Here is a 19,832-nt window from a genome sequence, read left to right as displayed (position 1 = left end):
TGTTCTTCATTTAATACTTCCAAGGAGGGGAAAAATGTGTTTCCATCACATTTTCTACAATGAAATATCCACAGCATTTGCATTTTAGGACAATATGCTCATTGCAGAAAATCCCAGGAGACCAGTGTGAAGCATAGAAAGACAGATTGTCCTTTGCTGCCTCAATGGATTGCTTTGGCAAAGGCAGCATTCTGACAAGAAATGCTTGCAGCAATAACAGTTTTAATGAGCAGTAGCATTGATAGTTATTTATGGGACACATCTCATAATAAACAGTCTCATTGATTAGGAGTAAAAGTATCACGTCAAAATGGTGCAATATAGCATTTTTGCTATATCGCTTTTTCACAGACTTACTTCAACCCACAGGGGATAATGATTCATGGGCAGGGAGGGCTTGTGAGTACAGCTGCTTGCTAAGTAGTTGAGCTCTTTTTAAATGTCACATGCATCCTCTTTTAATGAACAACTGGGGTTAAAACCAGAACACCTGTACATGCACACATGACTAAAACACGGAAATGCTCTCAAATAACAGATAAATAGAACATGATCCTGCAATATTCCAACACGTACCAAAATGAGAAATGTGCAGAAAAAGGAGGAGTAATTTTATGCAGCTCTGTGCTGAAGCTTTAACTGAGGAAAAGACTCAACAAGTGCTCCATTGTTGCTTTTGTTTGTTCTCAGCAAGCCTTAACAACAGGGTCTAATACTCGCTTATTGTTCTTTTCAAACGCCACACAGCACGATGAACTTCAAGGCACTTAGCTCCTGACAGTTTTCCACACAATCACACTACAGCATGCACACCCACACCCGTAGACTGGCAGCACCCGCCACAGTCACAAAAGAAACTGCCAACAGTAAATGTTAAAATAAGCTATAAACAAAAGCAGCAGACTTGGTGTGTAAAGATCCAAGTAATGAATCGATATGCAAATTGAACACCAGTTTCCCAATAAAGCTGAGGGAGAGCACTTTAATGCAATACTGCTGACATAAAAAAATGTGTTTCCCCTCACAAAAGCACATTAATAGAGTGAATGAGGCACTTGGTTAATTAGCAGGCTTCAATCACACCTTGGAATAATCCCACACTGGACAGCAAAACACCAGGAGGAGGCAGAGAAAGAGCAAGAGGGGGAAATATGATGAAATGAGGTAATAGGAAGAAAATCCAAGGATGCACAATGCCAGCAAACTGAGAGGGGAGTGAAGAGACAAATGGGACATGAGTGGATGCAGATGAGATGCAAAGGGGCATGACTTCAGAGAAGGCATTGCAATGGAGACACAAAGGCTCTAAAGGATGAATGATGCTAAATTTATGCCTGTCCTCCATCTAGTCCATCTAACTTCTCTCCATTCTCCCAGAGTGCAAACAGCACTCCATCAACACAAGATGAGGTTTTTGCATTTTCCGCTCGTCACTTAGAACAGATATACTGTTATAGCTTTGTCAATGGAAAACAAAAGCATGGCTCATTCACGTTCCACTCTAACACACAGTCTCACTAGTCATTTCATAACTTATCTCAGACATCTCTCTTTCCTGCAGTAATAATACCTGAGTATCTTTTGTTCATCTCTTGGTTGACTGACACTAATAGGAATTATTTATTTCTAAAACCTTCTCTTCGGTTTTCTCAGGATAATCGTGATGATGCTCACTCTCCAACTCATAACAACAACATTCAAGGTTACAATACTGCAGCTTTAGACTGTTACAGAAAAGAAAAGATTACATAAATATTCTCCACAATAAATACAACATTCGCTTATGCAGAACCGAATACCCACATTATTCCTTGTGTATTCCTTGACATGATGACATAATGTGTAGCAGAAATTGTTGCGTTTGAGTAAGCTTTCCGCTTTTCTGACCTTTTTCTTCTCATTAGCAACACAGTCGAGTGTTAGCTGTGGTTTTGTGTCCCGGTGGCATTTGTCAACCCAGTCTAAACTTCTTGAATGCAACTATTACATCAAAGAATGAGCTTGGTTTGAAATCCTGCCTCTAATGTTTGTCGTCTGCTCTTTCCAGCGCAGCTTTATACCCATCACTCTTCCTGTGGATTTAGGTGTTGACAGAAAGTCTGAATCTCCTTCCAAAATTAAGATGCACATGGAAGAAGAGAGAAAGAAAATAAAAAAATGCGACAATAACAAAGAACTGTTGAGAAGAGGAAAAGGGGGGAAAGAGAAAGCTAACACAAAATAAAGAAAAAAGACACACCCTGACAGACAAAGACTGCTGTAACAACAATGTTATGCTTTACAATTGAAGTAAGGTGGCGTGTCTTTTCATTCAGCTGTATATGAAACATGGTTTGAACATGAGAGGAGACACTGCTGTACTTTTCAAGCTGAAACTGTTTCTCTCATTACTGTATATATAGAAATTCCTGCTAAAATGCTGCCTCTGTTACATGTTTTGTTTTAAAATGCCTCAAATCTTTTATGGTATCTCACTTCTTGTGAAACGTTTGTTCTGGACTCCAGATCAGTTTGGCACCCAGATTCACATTTCACTGCTGAACCATGCTGTTGTAACACATGCAGAGCGCGGTTTGCGATTGTGTTTAGAGAAATTTGCTAATACATTCAATGTATCCATGAATGCAGCCCAATACATTTTGGCTGTTAAACTGTGAGCACTGAACAATGCTTCTTTTTCTCTCGAGGCCCAGAGAATTCCTAACAGAACATTAAATTTTGATGGGTGAGACCTCAGGATAGTTTTTTCACTTTACCTTGGGTTCAGAAGAGACTGATTCCATTTATGTTTTGTCTAGCTTAGGTAGTTTAAACTTGGATTTGTGGATGCAAATATGAACTGTGCTCACTGACAGTGGTTTACAGTGGTTTCTTCCTGAACCTATACAGTGAGTATCACAACAGCAGTGTGTTTTTAATCAACTGCTACCTGGGGGCCCAAAGATCACAGCTATTCAACACTGGCTTCTGGCCTTGTCCTGATTTCTGTAGATTATCTAAATCCATCTATCCAACGGTCTGCAGTGGGTTGCCTAAGGTACACCCTGGACAGGGTGGCAGTCCATCACAGGGCCAACACAAAGAAAAATGAGACAAACAACCAAAATGAACCAAACATGCATTTCTTTTGGACTGTGGGAGGACAGAACCTACAAATGCATGAGGATAATGAACATTCTTGTAATGAGGGGACAGTGTTCATCATCACTGCACCACTATGCAACTCCCACTTATGTTTAATTTTTAAATCTTCTCAAGTCTGTTAATCTTACATTGATTAAATATTTGTCTACACAGACTTCATTTTAATTCTGACAGTCTCATCTGAGATGTTCACTTTAAGCCCAATCATGTAATCACCATTTCCCAATTAGCTTCATTAGCTGTAAGATGCTCAACCTCTTTTTATTTTGACATTAGCATTTAGCAGCTTTTTAAGAATTCCCTAGCCTCAACATGTTTTAAAACATGTCCGTTGTGTCACATTTTTTTAAAGAATAAAATTCTGAGTTTCAACATTTTTATATTGCGCTCTGCTTTTGTTAACAGATTAAGCAGCATGCAAACATATTTTGGGATCTGGGTTACACACTAGATGCTTAAAACTAGAAGGAGACCAACAGACAGAGAAGGGGGGTAGTAACACAGAGGGGGAGAGCACCATAATCCTAGAGTAAATCAGGCCTGACAGAGTGACCTTTGATGGAACCAGACGGAAAAGGTTACATAAACGGGGGAGAAAATGGGCCTATCTGTCACTTACCAACAAGCTATAAATGAAGTTGTGTATGTGCACGTCAGTGTGTGCATATGTGAGAGTGTGAATGCATTGTCTGAGCTCCATCAATGAAAACTGAGTATGTTTTTCTTTCAGAATATTGAAAATAAATGGTTTGCACAGTGATTTGTGGGAAGCTGTAATAATATAGTTAAGCTTGAAAGAAACCATGATAACCACTTTCATTTAACAAGCAGCAACTAAACAGTTAAAAAAATACAATTTGTCAGACAGTTCAGTCATGTTCATCAGCACCTGGAAAACTTGTGATGACAAAAAGCTTCGCTGAAGGGCATGACGACAGCGGCCACTTAATATACATCTTGTTATATCCCAGTTGTTCATGCTCTTGATATTCCCTTAAGTCCCTTCTGCTCCTGTAGCGCCAAACGGGCTGAATTAAGCTTACTGAATTTTACAAACCACAGCGACCCATGCTATCTAATAAACTACTAATGGAGGGAAACATAGGCATCTCATTAGGCGGCTGCCAAAAGACGGACACACACACACACACACACAAATTGAAGAGACTTTCCTCTGGCTCAGAGCTGGACATTAATGATGTTCCGGCTGGTTTTAACAACTATTTATTTATTGAAGGAGTAATTTTGCAGGATAGGGAACCTAATGAAGCTGTTTAGGGAATTCTTATGTATTAATCAGGAAGAGAGGAGGAATATTCACTCAAGCATTCATACATACATACATACATACATTTATGCACTACCTCACACAACTCCTTAGCACAAAAAAAGGATTAAAATGGTGACTTGATGACAATGTGTAGTGATTGACAGCAGAAGGAGGGGGTTGATGGGAGGATTCTGTCAGCGACTGATAACAGCTGTCGGCTCCACTCACAAGAGAGACAGAGACAAAAAGTGAGAGAAAGAGACACATACACACTGGAACAGTTGCACAGTAATGCATCCTTGAATACATTTCCTATTAAAGTTGTTGGTTGCGTCACTCACAGGTTGCGTAATGCATATGGAAAAAGGTAGATTACAGAGTCCATCGCGTAAATTTCCATCAACACAAACAATCCATCAGAGCCTGACACTGCTCTGTATCCCAGATGACAACCACAGATGCAAAGTCTCTCTCTCACACACTTATTAAACTTTCATCGAAGTGAGTTTGGGGTAATGAACGGGAGTCAACAATGAATTATGGATCATATTCTAATGGTTGACTTACCCCTCTCATTACTGGCATGCTAATGTGATTGGGAAACAAATGATTATCAGCTTTATTAGAAAGAGAGAAAGAGCATGAGAGCAGAAGATCAGGATCCCCAAAGACACTCCCTGACTTTCACAGAGAATGGGCAATTAGGTGAAATAAAGAAGTAAATTGGGATAAAAGGAGAATAAGACCATTTATTTCATTAAAACAATTCCTTTTTTAATAATTTCTCTTTTCAAAATGATCTTATAAATAAATATAAAAAAGTGAAACAAGTGTCTACGAATTAACACATTTTAACTTCTTTGTATGCAGGTTTGGTTTGTCCTAAAACAAATATATTTCTTCCTGAGCTGTGGATGCCAAGGGTCACATAATGAATTCCACTCTGCGACTCAAACAGTATTTCACCAATCTGCACAGACCCACAGTTCACCACTGATATAATACATGGGAGTGCACACAAGTGCACTTTCAAGCATTTATCACACCACTGGTGAAGGTGGAGACATCTCCTGCAATCCATCTCTAAGCTTATTGGCACCAAAAGACTTGCTTTTATGCTGTGCCAGGAGATTTATGGGCAGCTACAGACAAGAGTGGGTGTATGTGTATGATTGCATACATTAAGAGCATGTGCACACTTGGCACTCTGAAAGGGATCAGCTTGATGTGTGTATTGACACATCACCTCCCTCACTTCTTCCTGTCCGCATGTCCCCTCCACCCTACCTCCATCCATCCATCTATCCCTCAATCCATCACCTTCCTTTAAAAGCCTGTTAGGAAACCCAATACCTTTCATTAGCACAAAAAGATTAGCTTTTTAGCAGGACGCGTGTGTATGTGTATGAGTGTGTGTGTTCTGAGAAACAGTGGGTGGGATGAATAAAGATAATCAAAGGATGCCTGTGCCAGACAGCCATTTAGTTTAACCCAGGGTGAGCTAAGCATGTCCAAATACAAACTCACAACATGGCAACAAGACATTACACACCTGACAGCAATTATATTGAAACATTTAGAATAGTCAGAAGAGTTAGTTTCTAAAAAAAAAAAAAAAAAAAGGTTTCCATCATTAAAGAAACCTGACAGACTACAAAAAACCAATTATGGATTATAATTAAAGTTATGACTCATTTTAATCTCTCTGATTGCAAAACAGCCATGCTTTTGATGATATAATCCTTTGGGTAGTTGAAAAGTTATCTGATGAATTTTAGACAGCATGAAATTGGTATGAAACAGCATAGAAGACATGATAAAGTCATTGCTTCAGAAGGGAAAAAAAAGATTCTGCTTTATATTGTTGCAACAGTATATTTAACTAGACATACTATACATATGATGGAGAAAAATAGCTTATTTAATTTACTGAAGCTATCATATAATAAAATTGTGATGGAAAATTAGTCAACACTATCTCAGGTTTTAAAGTGTTATTAAGACACTCAAAGGTAACTAAGAACCAAGAGCATGATACACATCCATGAGATTGCAGCTAAGATACTCCCCTGTCATTCAAAAGGGTTGCGCCTTTCAATGTCATTGTCAACCTTAAGCATTAAAACAACTAAAACAAGTGCGATACAAAATACGTGAACCCTGGTGCAGTTGCAAGGAACATGAAAGTTGGTCATGGAAACTAAAACCATTTTTGTAGGCTTATTTTAGGTGTAAATCACTGAGTTTTAACATGAAGTTCCAGGGTATAAACTTACTTCAAGAATCGGCTTAAGGAGTTGACAAAGCATGAAAATGATCATTTTTTTAAGGTTGCACTAGTTAATTGTGCACGGTTCGATCCCAGCGATCACCAACAATTTGCAGTGGCAAGGCTCGGTGGGTAGAGTGGTTGTCTTGTAGCCTCAGGGTTGCTTCAGCCTGTCGAGCTCATGTCGAGGTGTCCCTGAGCAAGACACCAAACCCCAAATTGCTCCTGATGGGTCATGGTTAGCGCCTTCCATGGCAGCTTCTGACATCAGATTTTTTCCATCTTACTTTAAGACCACTACCATTGGCCCCTTTCCCAAAAAGAGCCCCCCAGCTGTCTGAATGACTACAGGCCAGTAGCACTCACTCCAAGCATTATGAAGTGCTTCGAGAGAGTAGTGCTGCTGACTCAAATTCAGAGCTGCCTAGCAGACGCGCCAGACCCCATGCAGTATGCCCACCGGTCCAACAAGTCCACCTCAGACACTATTGCTGCAGCCCTGCACATCTCCCTCTCATACCTGGAGAATAAAGACTCCTACATCAAGATGCTCCTTATTGCCTACAGGTCGGCATTCAATACAGTCATCCCCCACAAGGTCACCCACAAACTCTTTTCCCTGGAACTACACCCAATCCTCTGTGACTGGCTCCAGGACTTCCTGACAGGCAGGCCTCAGTCTGTCAGGATCAGCATTAGGACTTCAGCCAGCATCATCATTAACACTGGGACATCACAGGGGTGTGTCCTTAGTCCCATCCTCTACGCCTTGTTCACCCATGACTGTGTGGCCTCCCACAAGGACAACACCATCCTGAAGTTTGCGGAAGACACAGCTGTGATAGGACGCAACACTGGCAGGGACGAAGCAGCCTACTGCAGGGAGGTGGCCTCTCTGGTGACATGGTGTGAGGACAAACCTCACCCTCAATACGGACAAGACCAAGGAGATGATAGCGGACATGATGAAGAAGAGGAACCCTTGTCAGCCACTGCTTATCCGCGAGCTGGAAGTGGAGAGGGTAAGCAGCTTTAAATATCTGGCGGTCCACATCAGCGAGGACCTCACCTGGACACTCAACACCACACAGCTGGTGAAGAGAGCTCAGCAGCAGCTGTACTTCCTGAGGAGGCTGAGGAAGTTCAGCATGTCACCAAATATCCTCAGAAACTTTTACAGCTATGTTGTTGAGTCCATCCTGACCAGCTGCATCACCTCGTGGTACAGCAGCTCTACTGTCACGGACCACAAACGCCTGCAGAGAGTGAAGACTGCGTCCAAGATCATCAGGACTCCGCTGCCCTCTCTGCAGAGCATCTACCAGCACAGAGCCCACAGGAGAGCTGCCTCCATCATCAAAGACCCCACCCACCCCCAACATAGACTGTTCACTCTCCTCCGCTCAGGCAGGAGATACAGGTGTCTGAAATGCAGACAACTAGACTCAGAAACACTTTCTTTCCCTCGGCCATCAGATTCCTTAACAGCTGATAGGAACAGCATCTTACCTTCTACCGCAAGACAGTTTTATTTGCCCAGCTAATCATTCATTGTTTATGTAGCACGGTGCACATTTATGTACATAAAATATTTACTCAAGAGTTTTTTTTTTTTTTTATCTTTTTTATGTTATCTTTATCTTCTATCTATTTTTTTATGCTTTTCTTCTATTTATAATCTTTTATTACTGGACGGCAAAGTAAGAATTTCCTTGTTCAGGGAAACTTGTTTCCTTACTGGGCGAATGACAATAAACACTTTGAATCTTGAATCTAAAACTAGGTCAGCAACAACATAATTAAACATATGGAAGAGGTGAAACTTTCATTCACATAAAATAAGTCTCTTAGCAAAGATCATATTGTATGTTTATGTTGTGCTGAACACTTTTGCCTTGTAGAAAGTTTCCCAGTTTGAACATCAGCTGGGGCCTTGTTATGTAATGTTTGCAAGGTGTACCTGCATAGCTGGGTTCTCTCCAGTTTTCTCATATAATCAATGAATAGACAAGCTAGGTTATTCAAAATTGAGCCTAGAAGTCAGCCTAAGAGACCAGTGACCCATTCATGGTGTACCCTGCCTCTTATCCAATAGCAACTAGGATAGATTCCAGCCACTTTCTGACCCTAGATTGGAGTAATCAGAAATTTTTAAAAAAATGGTTGGCTTATGATCAACACTGAGTCAAAGACATTTGTGTGGTAATGGCAAGGTGTGAAGTGGATACTGAAGTGCCAAAGATAATGAGTTCACCTTTTGGGTGAAAAAATCCCTTTTAAGCCTTGGAGTACCAGTCAAATATTTTTTTTTATCAAATTCCAACTTTTAAGGGGCAGAATAAGAAAAATAGGCACAGTGTGCTTTTTGATATCTGGCACCAGTCACGCAGTGGTGAGATGGAGGACAAGCAGTTATCCTCAATCCAAGTTTTCAGAATCAGAATGCCATTTACTGTCATTATACTGTGTACAAGATTGTGAAATATGTCCTTGTTAAGTGCAGTCAATCATTTAAAAAAGAAAGGAAAGGACATAAAAAAGTGCTAAGAGATGCTCTATATACAAAAGAATATAAAATATTTAAAGTACAAAAACAATAAACTTATAAAGTATTAAAAATGTAAGTGAAATTAAAAAAATGTATTGCACCAGTAAAAATGTACACAATGTAAATGGTAACAGTAGCAAAAATTTTAAAAATGTATTGCACCAGTAGAGAATATAAAAAAATAACATTGCACCAATAAGACAACAGCAGCAGCAGCAGTGAAGGTTGTGGGACCCTTAAACTGAACGCCTGCTGTTAATAGAAAAAGACCGTTTCATCAGTAAGCTCCTATCCTACAGTGCCTCAAGCAAGTCAACACCAATGTCCTCTTTGCAGAGTTCTCAGCCCTTTTTAGTGGATCCAGTTAAACAAACACCAAATAAAACAAAAAGATGTCAAAGAAGGAATGCTCCCTTGAGAGAATTTCAAAGGTCCCAGTTATGTGAGTGCCTGCTGAGTAGAATATTTTCTGTTTTGTTCTAAGCAGCATATAATATGTTTGAAGTCTTATCAAAGTGATTTTTTTTTCCTTTTAAAATTACTGGATAACATTATGTGATCTAATCTGTGTCTGCCAAGAATTGAGGAGACAAACTTATGAGGCATTTTTGAATCATCTTAAATGACATGCCACCAGTAATAGCAAACCCAATGTATTTCTCATTGGGCAAGATGGCACTCCCATAAATCTATTAAACTAACACACACACACACACACACAGAGACAGAGACAGAGAGAGAGAGAGAGAGAGAGAGAGAGATGTTATTAACCCACTGTTTCCCTGGAGAAAAGGTCTTTAACACTAACAAAGCAGTGTCCAATCACTTACATGCTTTTCACTTGTGGCAACCCTTGCCATATAACACAATGTGAAGAACAAGATTACACACACAAGCATACACACACACATACAAACACTCACACACATGCCCTCACCAAAACCCATCAGCTTTGGGGACAGGGGAAAATCTATATTTCATCTGTGGAGCTGAAATGTTTTTGCACACGCTGAGTTTGTTTGTCATTAGGCCTAACCCCCGTGGCTCACCTAATCAGGTTGCTGCGTTTGTGCGTTTAATTCCGTGAGGGCTTGAAAAGACAGAATTTGACTCTGTGATCGCGGGTGTGCACACTGGTCGACGAATGCGCTGGTTGGAGAGACGTGGCTGACAGAATCGTGCAAACACACACTCAAGGATGAATTAAAGTTATCGATCGACCATGGCATGCTCTCACACAGAGATCAAGGCTTAACCCTGATCAATGACTAATCTGTTTGTTTGTTTGTCAGTGCGTGTGTTTTTATGCATCATCTCAATTTCCATCTTTCAAAACAGCAGCACTAATAATTCTCACTTTAACTCACTTAAACAATAACTTCATATTAAACTCAAAATAGAGGTCTGTCTGTGGTGTGGTTTGACTTGATGATGGCACCAGATGAAAAGTAAAGGAACACACACTTATGCACCCAAAAAAAAACATATATATCAGTCAGAAGGGTAACGTCATAAGTGCAAAGGAGAATAAATTAATGAATATGCCATTTTAGATTTGTCCAAATTCTATATCTATCCACCTCATAGTTATTGAGATATTTCCAATTGGACCAAATAGCTAATGGACTAATTAAGTAGTGGCTAAAATCAGTTAAGTCCAGAAATAGCATCTCCCACTAGTTGAGCAGTATTTGTTCTGTGGTTAGAAGAATTCCCTCTGTGTGATTCATTACAAGTAAAATCAAAATGTACAACATAACTTGTGAGACCTTGATCTTCTATCAAGCCAACCATGCCTCTGGCACTAATTCAGCTAATAATTACTCAGTTTCCCAAAGCATTTCAGTGCAAAGTTGCAAGCTTTCATCACAAAAACAATTAAAGAAAGAACAAGTGCAAGGACAGTGCTGCAATACTGGTCCCTGTTCCTCTTGTAAATATATAAAACTAAAATGTCCAACAGTTAGACTTCATGCCCTACCATTATATTCAAAAGAGGTAAAACCTCAGTCTGTGATTTCCTCTATGTATTTTGTCATTTGCACATCTTCACATGTAATAGTCAAGCACTGTGGCAGCTAATCAGACTGGGAATTTGACAGGCAGGTGCCGGTCATTCAGTAAATTCTGTTTTAGTCTCTTCCATATTTTTTATAGAACCACAGAAACACTTCATCTTTTTTCCTTTCACTTCATTTGGCTAAACCACTGAGCAGGAAAAAGCTATAGGGCAAAATGTGGTACTCTTCATCTAATCACACAATATGAGAGCATATAAAGGAAGGTAAATGTCTTGAAAGCAGGACAACTCTGCCCAAGAGCCCCATTTTTTTAAACATGAGTAGAATAAAAAGTGGAAAATGTCTCTCTTATTCTCTCTTTTTCCCTACAATCTTCTTTCTGCTCTTAAAAGCATTCCCACCACTAAAAATGAGGGTCAAAATATGTAATTTTGTATTTGTTCAGAGGTGTTCCCAAGTGCATTTTTTATTTCCTCTTTTATTGTTTTATGGTCTTAATATCTCTGAGGTGAGCAGGTGATGCTAAATCAATACAAACTTATTTGTGTCAAAAACCATAGGTACACTTGGTTTCTAAGCAAAGGTTTGTGCAAATATGCTTCTATTGTACTAGTGTACAACACGTCTATGTCTATTATATACCTCCAGTGGATTTATGTAATATTCAATTAAACTATTGACAAGAAGCAAACATAATTCATCCTTTTACGTGGACATACAGAAGCAGCAAGAGGACGAAACATTGACTATCAGTATATCTAGGGAAGTATCCATAGAGCCTGATGGAGAAATAGCCCCATCTGCAGGACCCGAGAATAGCCTGAAACCAATAAAAAACCCAACTTTAAATTCCACTGCATCTCTTTGTCTCAGCAAAGCTTAATAAGTCTCCTGAGAGCATGCACAGGTGAACTTGCTGTAAGAGGAAACTACCAGCGTCTGCCACAGCACAGAACAATGCTGCGTGTTTTTTTTTTTAAACCAAAAATACTGTATCTGCACATTTAGAGGGGACACTGCAGTACTTTGCCAGCGAAATAAGGGTGTTCTCTTTCACTGCATTGTACGAATGAACACTGTTTTGGAAGTGGTCAGCAATGAATCAGCGTTCCTGAACACTGTATGCTGGGGTCTCCTCAACCGGAAAGCACAAATACATGTGCTTACACTCTAGGGAAAGTCAACACAGGACTTAAATACACACACACACACACACACATTCTGGGTGACTGGCCATGCACTCTAACCCCTTCCTATGTACATGGACCTGCCTCTCAAATATCACTGAGTCCAGACAGGGAGAAAGACCTTTGCAGAACAAAGAAACAGCCTGATAAGAAAGAGCTTGCTGATGACACTCTGCCTTTCCTCCATCTACAAAGAAACCACCTCCACCTGCAGGCTCATTCAAATTGAACCCCCTCGCTGGACTCACTTCATGTTTGAGAAAAAACACCAAAGACAGCATAACAGGAAAGAAGAAGGACAGGAGAGAGGCTGGTTTTTCAAGCGAGTTATATTGGGTTGATGGAAGAAGAAAAAAAAAAAAAAAAAGAGGAAGAAGGGAAGTTGCAGAGTTAAACAGGAATAAAGGGAGAAAACAGGAATAGTAAGTAAAGGTTATATCTAGTAGCTTATGGGGATTAAGCAAAGTAACCTCGATAAAAGCGATCAGTTTTTATCCAAACTGGCTGTTTATGTAATGACTTAAGTGTCCCTGCTATACAATAAAAATCACAAAACTGTACGCTTAAATTTATCTGAGAAATGCACATCGTTATGTGGTTTGCTTGCTCTAGCCAACTCCATGGATCACACTGGTGCTTTTGTGGTTGTGTGTCCAAAAGAGCTGGCAGCAATGCAAGGTAGTAGACAGATGTATGCGTCGGTCATTACTGTAATCGCTCCATTTACTTCATTTACCCTGGGAGGAACGGCTGGTCAGCACCACCTGGACACACACAGCACATACATTGGAAGTGCCAGCCATGGTGGGGCTTCATGGGTAGTCAGCCAGTAGTGGGGGGGGGAGCTTTGTACATGCCTGCAACAGTGCATGGCAATTTTCTTTTACCATCCTCCCTTTTCCATTCACTCCTCTACCTCCTGATTCCAGCTGCCTCTGGAATACATGAATCTGTCCTTTTCCACTGAGACTGCAAGACAAATTGAGAAAAGCTGTGGTGAGTGTTATCAAAGTGTTGACTTGTTTGCAACTCCCACTGCCTGAGAAGATGAGAGCCATCATTGCATGTGTGTGGCTCAATGATGAAAAGACCTCAAGCTCTTCCTCGTGTAATTTCCTCATGCTAAGGACAGTGAAAGGATGATGAGGGCACAAGTAGAGAAGTGGTTGAGGAGGGAGACAGAGTGTGTGGCAGGCTGACGTTCAGGACTCAACAACGGCAGCCTGATTGTCAAGCAACATGTAGCCATGGCAACGACAAATTGAGAGACCAAAGGATACAAACACAGAGGAGAAAAAAGAAGAATCAAGAAGGTGATTCATGGTAAAACTACATTGCTGAAAGGTTAAAAACAGGTTTAGCAGGTACTCTGCTTGCTTGGAGAAGAAGATCATGTCAAATCTCCAGTGATATTTTAGTTCCAGTCAATAGCTCAGAGATTAAAAATTGCCTAAAGATACGTTTTTCCATGTGGCCTATTCATCCTATGTGGATTACCCAGCAATGTTTAGCAATACACTTGAGTATTTATCACCAATCGAACATTTTTACTTTGCTGTTCTTATGCTTCTTCATCACTTAATTAATATTCAGTAAGCTTTCCACCTCTCGTCATTCTCCACACCAGTATACACCCTCTTTCTCAATTTTGACTCTCCATTAGTTCTCTCTCCTGCTGGTCTTGCCCACACTACCCCCCTTACCTCCCTGTTCTCTAAAGATCTTTTTTTCTGGCCACCATCCCTTCATCCCTGCAGAGCAGAGCTGACATTGGGCATGAGGTCAGAAAGATGGGCAGTCATGGTCCTGCTGTCAGCCAGCTCAAATGGGCTTAGATACAGCATGAGGAGACACCCAGGAGACACCCTCACTAGCCGTTTGCTCTGGATGGACATACAAACACAAGATCCATGCATTCAATCAAACACTTGCACGCAAATAATTACACATTCATTAATACCATAAAAAACTTTCCTCTTTCCCAAAATAAGACATTTACTCCATCTGAACTGAGCACAATTACTGTAATGTGAAAGGAGAGATTTCCTAACACAGATAGAAAACAAAAACACACACATTTACTAACACAGTGAGGCATGGAGTTGCAAATTTCAGAAAGGACTACTTCTGCTGGAGAACTGCCATGGATTACTACCATGGATGGTCAGTGCTGCAAACAGTGAAAATGTTTACTGATGATGAATAATGAACACTCATAGTAATACTAAAGATGTATCATGCATATAAATGTACATAATCTAAAACAAATCACTCTCACCAGTTACATCCAGCATTTGCAAGTGAACAATCATGACTGCAAAAAACACATTGGTTGTATAAACAAGAAAACCTTCATTTCTACTCCTTGGAGAAATACTGAGCATATGGGCTTTTCTCTGCCATTTAACATTTAAGTTTTCATAAGATCTCTTTTTATGGATATTACATTTGTGGACATGTCTTCAATATGGATCAAATATATGAATATAAGGTTTGCACTGAAATGTCAGACATCTCTGAAAAGCTCAGGCTCCTCCAGTCATTCTATTTTAAATTGGGAAATGATAATGTCTATGTATTAATGTTAAACTCAAGAAAGTGCAGGATCTTTAAAAGGGTAATCACTGCTGTGGTATTTCAAGTAACACAGTTACAGAAATGTCCCATTTTTCCATGTTTTTACATAAATGGCATAAAATATGTAATAGGATGTCATGGCTAGGGTCACTTTGGATTACAGTTGAAGGATGTTGTCAGGGATACTGTACCAAACTGCCCCCTTGTGGTGGTGCTTCACATTGCATTAGTTATTGGATCAGTCCACTGTTTCAAGGAAGTATTATTCAAATAATAAAGTGACCACCAGGAAAACATTACCTTCATCTTCTGTTCCCAAACAAATAAACACAGATACATTAGCTACAGTATGAATTTTAACTCTAATCTTATCATTGTAATAATCATTTCAGATGTAATGTTGTCACCTGTCCTGAAGGGGTTGGTGTTGTAAGGTCTCCAGTGAAGCTTCAGGTTACCTGGATAGGATTGCAGGCTTTACAGGCTCCACAGATGCTACCATTTAGGATAAAGAAGCCAGTCCATACACCCTTTCAGGGTGACAAGAGCACTTATCCATCCAGGTGTGAATCCAGGTGTGAGAGGAAGCCAAGTCTGGAAAGCAGGAAGAGGCTTTTATTGTTATGCTTGACAAAATATTCATTCATAGCATCTGCTCTTTCCAGAGGTAAGTATGTACCTGTTATCTCACTCCTTTTTAACTTGTTCTCTGGTTTCAAATTCCTCTAAACACATACTCAAGAGTATTTTATTTCTCTTGTTGCCGCCAGCTGAGGGGGTTTCATGTCTGAGGCCACAAGCACGAAAAGTAGCAGCGGAGGTATGAGCAGTGTAGGCGCTGGGGTTCGTGTCCCCCAGGAACCCTCTCTCAAAACTGGGGTGGTTTTGTCAGATGAAAGAGTAGACTTCCTTCGGGAACAGGCTTTCTGTGTGCTGCGAGTGAAGACAGATAAGTGGAATCGCTTTATTGGTGCAGAAGAGAATCAGAAGATTATACTGGATTTTCTGGACCACATCTGGACCAACAGGCTGTTGCTCTTTACGGGACCAGGAGGGACATTGCATGCAGGGGATGCTCAAGTAAGAATTACAAACACACAAAATGATAAATACAGTCAGATACAAAGTGAGTACTTTCTTAATGGTGTCGTTTTTTTTGTTGTTTTTTTTTCTCACCCCTATTATAGTCAATTTTGCACACAAATTCAATTATAATAATAGCCTGGAGTAAATATTTAACAGAATATTTTCTTATTGTTTTCTGTTTGCAACGTGTGTGTACAAATATCCCTGAGGCAGCACAATACATCAAAAACTTAGCAGAAATATTCCCAATATATACACACAGTCAAACACACACAATTACACCATTAACAGTGAGTAAAACTATAAAACAAGACAAACAGCTGATATGCAGGTATGCACGGCGAGTGTGTATCTCAGGGGTTTGGTGTCTACACTCCATCTAATGCACACATTTCTTTGAAATAAGTCGCAACTTATTTCTGGGGCTTTCAATGCTGTTGAAAGCATTCCTACTGTTTTTGCATCTGTGAAGCAATCCCCACCATGGAAGACCAAACTACTGTGCGTGCTAAAGAAGGACAAAAAGAGAATCGACCGCCAAAATTTCAGACATCAGTTCAGACTGGGAGAAGTGCCGGGATATCCAATGGAGCATCTGCCTATCATCATCTCTGAGGTTGGACAGCATGTGTGCCTGTGTATGACACTGATGGATATATAGACTGTTTTAAGCTTTTTTAAAAGGCACACATTTTGAATTGACCTTTCTTCTTAGGGGAGGTCATGATTATGCAGGGGTTGGTTACTACCATAGCTTCATAACTAATGGAACTGAGCCATTATTTATACCATCTGTGCTTTCCGTACTATGACAAGCAAAAATGTTGGTCATGAAAAAACTACCTCTTGCAGAAAAAAAGTAGAATAGAGGGTGTGTTTAATTCCGGATACCTATGCACAACTACCCTGGAAACAGCTTGCGTGTCCATATAGGTGCTGGTTTGTGTGTTATCCAATGGGCTGATTTATGAGGAATGGCCACGGGTGGTCTCTGATGACATCCATCGGCACTTGGAGAGATTGAGGAGCAAGGTGGTGACTCTGAGAGGCTGTGCTGAGGGACGAACATTGCTGCCCCTACCGCTGTGTGTGGAGAGGGCATGTCCTCAAGATATCATACTCAGGTCAGTGTGCAGGTGTGAAGTAATGCAATGTAATTTATAAGTGTATAAGTCCCACACATATATTTCTAATTCTACTCCATAACAATTCTGTGATGCATTATTTTTACTGCAGTACATTTAACAGCTGTTACTGTTACTTAAAAAGAAAATCTTTTAGCCTACAAACTATATGAACTTACAGTATATGATGATTTTTGCATTGTAGAGACTTTAACTACCAACAAAGCTTGATTTAAAAAACTACAGCTAAAAATCAATCTGTTTATTGCACAGTACCTATTACTTTTTACCTGATAAGATATTTAAATAAATTACTGATACTGTATTGTTTTTAGCACAGCGATTATTTTTGACATAGTTTGATGATAAAAACATATTCCATAGGGAGATATTGATAGACAGAATATTGTTACATAGCACTACTGTTGCTATAACATTATGGATTATTACTGGTAGTGGTTGTGACGATGTTATAATATCTAAAGATTGTTGTAATTTGCTTTGGCGGGATTTATGTTCATATAAACGTTCTAATCAATCAGTCAATCAATAATTTCAAACCAAAGAAACAAACACACACACACACACACACACACACACACACACACACACACACACACTGCTACTGGATGTGAAATAATTTAAAAGTAGTGCCATATTACTACAGTGAAACCCTGCACTGCATGAGTTTAAATTATCAATCTTACCATTTAAAGCAGCAGAGTTTTACTTGCAGCAGAGTAATTTCACAGGGCTGAAGCTTTACTTTTCTAGGAAGGATAGGAATATTTCCTTCCTTGATTTAAAGGTGTTAATACTTATGGCAAGTTAGAAAAAAAAGATGAAACATCACAACAGACGTTAGCCATCTTTGCTAATAGCAAGCTGCACATTACTGGCTAACACCTTTCACTTTCTCGAACAAAGAATAGAACGAAGAAAACGTCACTAACTACAGAGTTCTTAAAATGTTTTAAGGAAACACGACGTCTTTTGATAATATTCACCTTATTTTCCAAATGTTATCTTTTTTGGGGAGAAAATCTATATGGATGAGTTGCATTAGTGCTGCGTTCTCCTGACCAGACGACGACGGCAGAACTGCTGTTCCAATTTTTGACCGCAAGTAACTATTTCCCCCATTTCCAGGCGCCATATTTGTTTACTTCGGGAGTTACTCCAATTTAATTAAGCTGCACACTTGATATTTTCTGCTGAATATTTCAGTTTCTTCAAATGTGTTAGAATTTTTGAGGAACTTCAAAATATTTTAAATACAGCAATTAGTTTGTGGTAGCATGGTGAAATTTATCTTGGGTTTCTTTTGCTAATGAACAAATCTCTGATTTAGGCTAAGGTAACAAAAGCAACACTATTCGAGAGTGGTGTGCAAACTGGGCTTTTGATTATCACAGAAGCATGATAAGATTAAATAGTTTACAGTAGTTAGCCATGTTAAACCAATAAACTAGATTTACAAATTGACTGTCATGACACAACTTACTGAGAATTTTATGTCCCTGCTTGTAGTTTGCCCATGTACTTTATGTTCCATAGCTTCTATGTTCTATTTTCATCCACACTGATTGCTTCACTGTGTCCCCCCCCCACAGCCCCACTGGATGGCCACTGGACCGTGGCTTGTTATACTCTATAGAAACTCTGATAGTTCAGTGGTCTGGACAGATCTGGAATGTGCTGAAGAAAGACTCTGGTATATTACTGCTTCAGGGAGACCACCCAGGCCCCAGTGTGGAGCTCCAGTTTTGGGCCAGTCAAAAGGAAAACCTGCTGGGCATCCAGTCACAAGTATGACACTGATTAGAGGTTGGCCAGGTTGCTTATGTGATTCATAACGTGAACTGAAGCTGCAGCTGTACTGAGATAATAATGTCAGTAATGATATTCTGGAAGGACAGATTTTGCATTAAAAGCTTAATCTTTATCATATATATTGTTTACATAACTTGTATATTCATGTCATCTGCTTTTTGTGCAATTGAAGTCACTTTTCTATCTCATCTGCTCTGTTTCACATTGTCTCTGCCTTTTTTCTCATGTGACCCACAAATGTGACAGGTGAACAGGAAGTTAGTTTTTTGTTGTTGTTTTTAGGAAGTTTTACTAATTAGCTGCTGACTCTGTGGGCTTCTCCTCATCAGGCCTTCAACCCTCTCGAGAAACTCATGCACTTCACACTTTTCTCACACACACTCTCATACAAAACATGGCTTTTATCTTCCCAAACTGGCCGAGCTGCTGTAAATGTTTGCTTTATAACATACACATTTGATGTTGAAAGTTACAGAAGTATTGATAAATATGTTCCTTTTCAATATAGCATTCTTTTTTCTTCTTCTTCTTCTTCTTCTTTCAGATCCAGAGTTCCAAAGTGGAGCAGATCATGGAGATCCTGAGAAAAGTGAAGAGCAGTTACTACTCTGCTTTTAAGGATGTCTGTGTCAAAGTCAATGATGGTAGCCTAACATTAACTGTTATTTATATGCTAATTAATTACTATCTTCCTTCTGTCATCCAGTCTATCACAGCTAAACTTCTTAATTAGTTTTAGTCAACAATGAAATGGACTATTCGTTAGTGATTAG

At 39.6% G+C, this 19,832-nt stretch overlaps 1 protein-coding gene across 1 annotated transcript in view; it reads left to right on the top strand.

Annotated features, from left to right (window-relative positions):
• The first annotated feature begins 7,059 nt into the window (after nucleotides 1-7,059).
• dnah9l (dynein, axonemal, heavy polypeptide 9 like) overlaps nucleotides 7,060-19,832 on the top strand; it is a 41,151-nt gene continuing 28,378 nt past the window's right edge. The window contains exons 1-6 of the mRNA XM_041992301.1: nucleotides 7,060-7,705; nucleotides 15,909-16,096; nucleotides 16,575-16,718; nucleotides 17,036-17,226; nucleotides 18,840-19,035; nucleotides 19,604-19,703. Of these exons, the coding sequence (XP_041848235.1) occupies nucleotides 7,060-7,705; nucleotides 15,909-16,096; nucleotides 16,575-16,718; nucleotides 17,036-17,226; nucleotides 18,840-19,035; nucleotides 19,604-19,703 (1,465 nt within the window). The remainder of the gene's footprint in view (nucleotides 7,706-15,908; nucleotides 16,097-16,574; nucleotides 16,719-17,035; nucleotides 17,227-18,839; nucleotides 19,036-19,603; nucleotides 19,704-19,832) is intronic.

The sequence above is a fragment of the Melanotaenia boesemani genome, chromosome 8 (genome assembly GCF_017639745.1).
Source record: "Melanotaenia boesemani isolate fMelBoe1 chromosome 8, fMelBoe1.pri, whole genome shotgun sequence".
In the NCBI taxonomy this organism is placed as follows: Eukaryota; Metazoa; Chordata; class Actinopteri; order Atheriniformes; family Melanotaeniidae; genus Melanotaenia; species Melanotaenia boesemani.
Note: the sequence above shows the minus strand (reverse complement) of the source record. Positions and strands in the feature narration are given on the sequence as shown.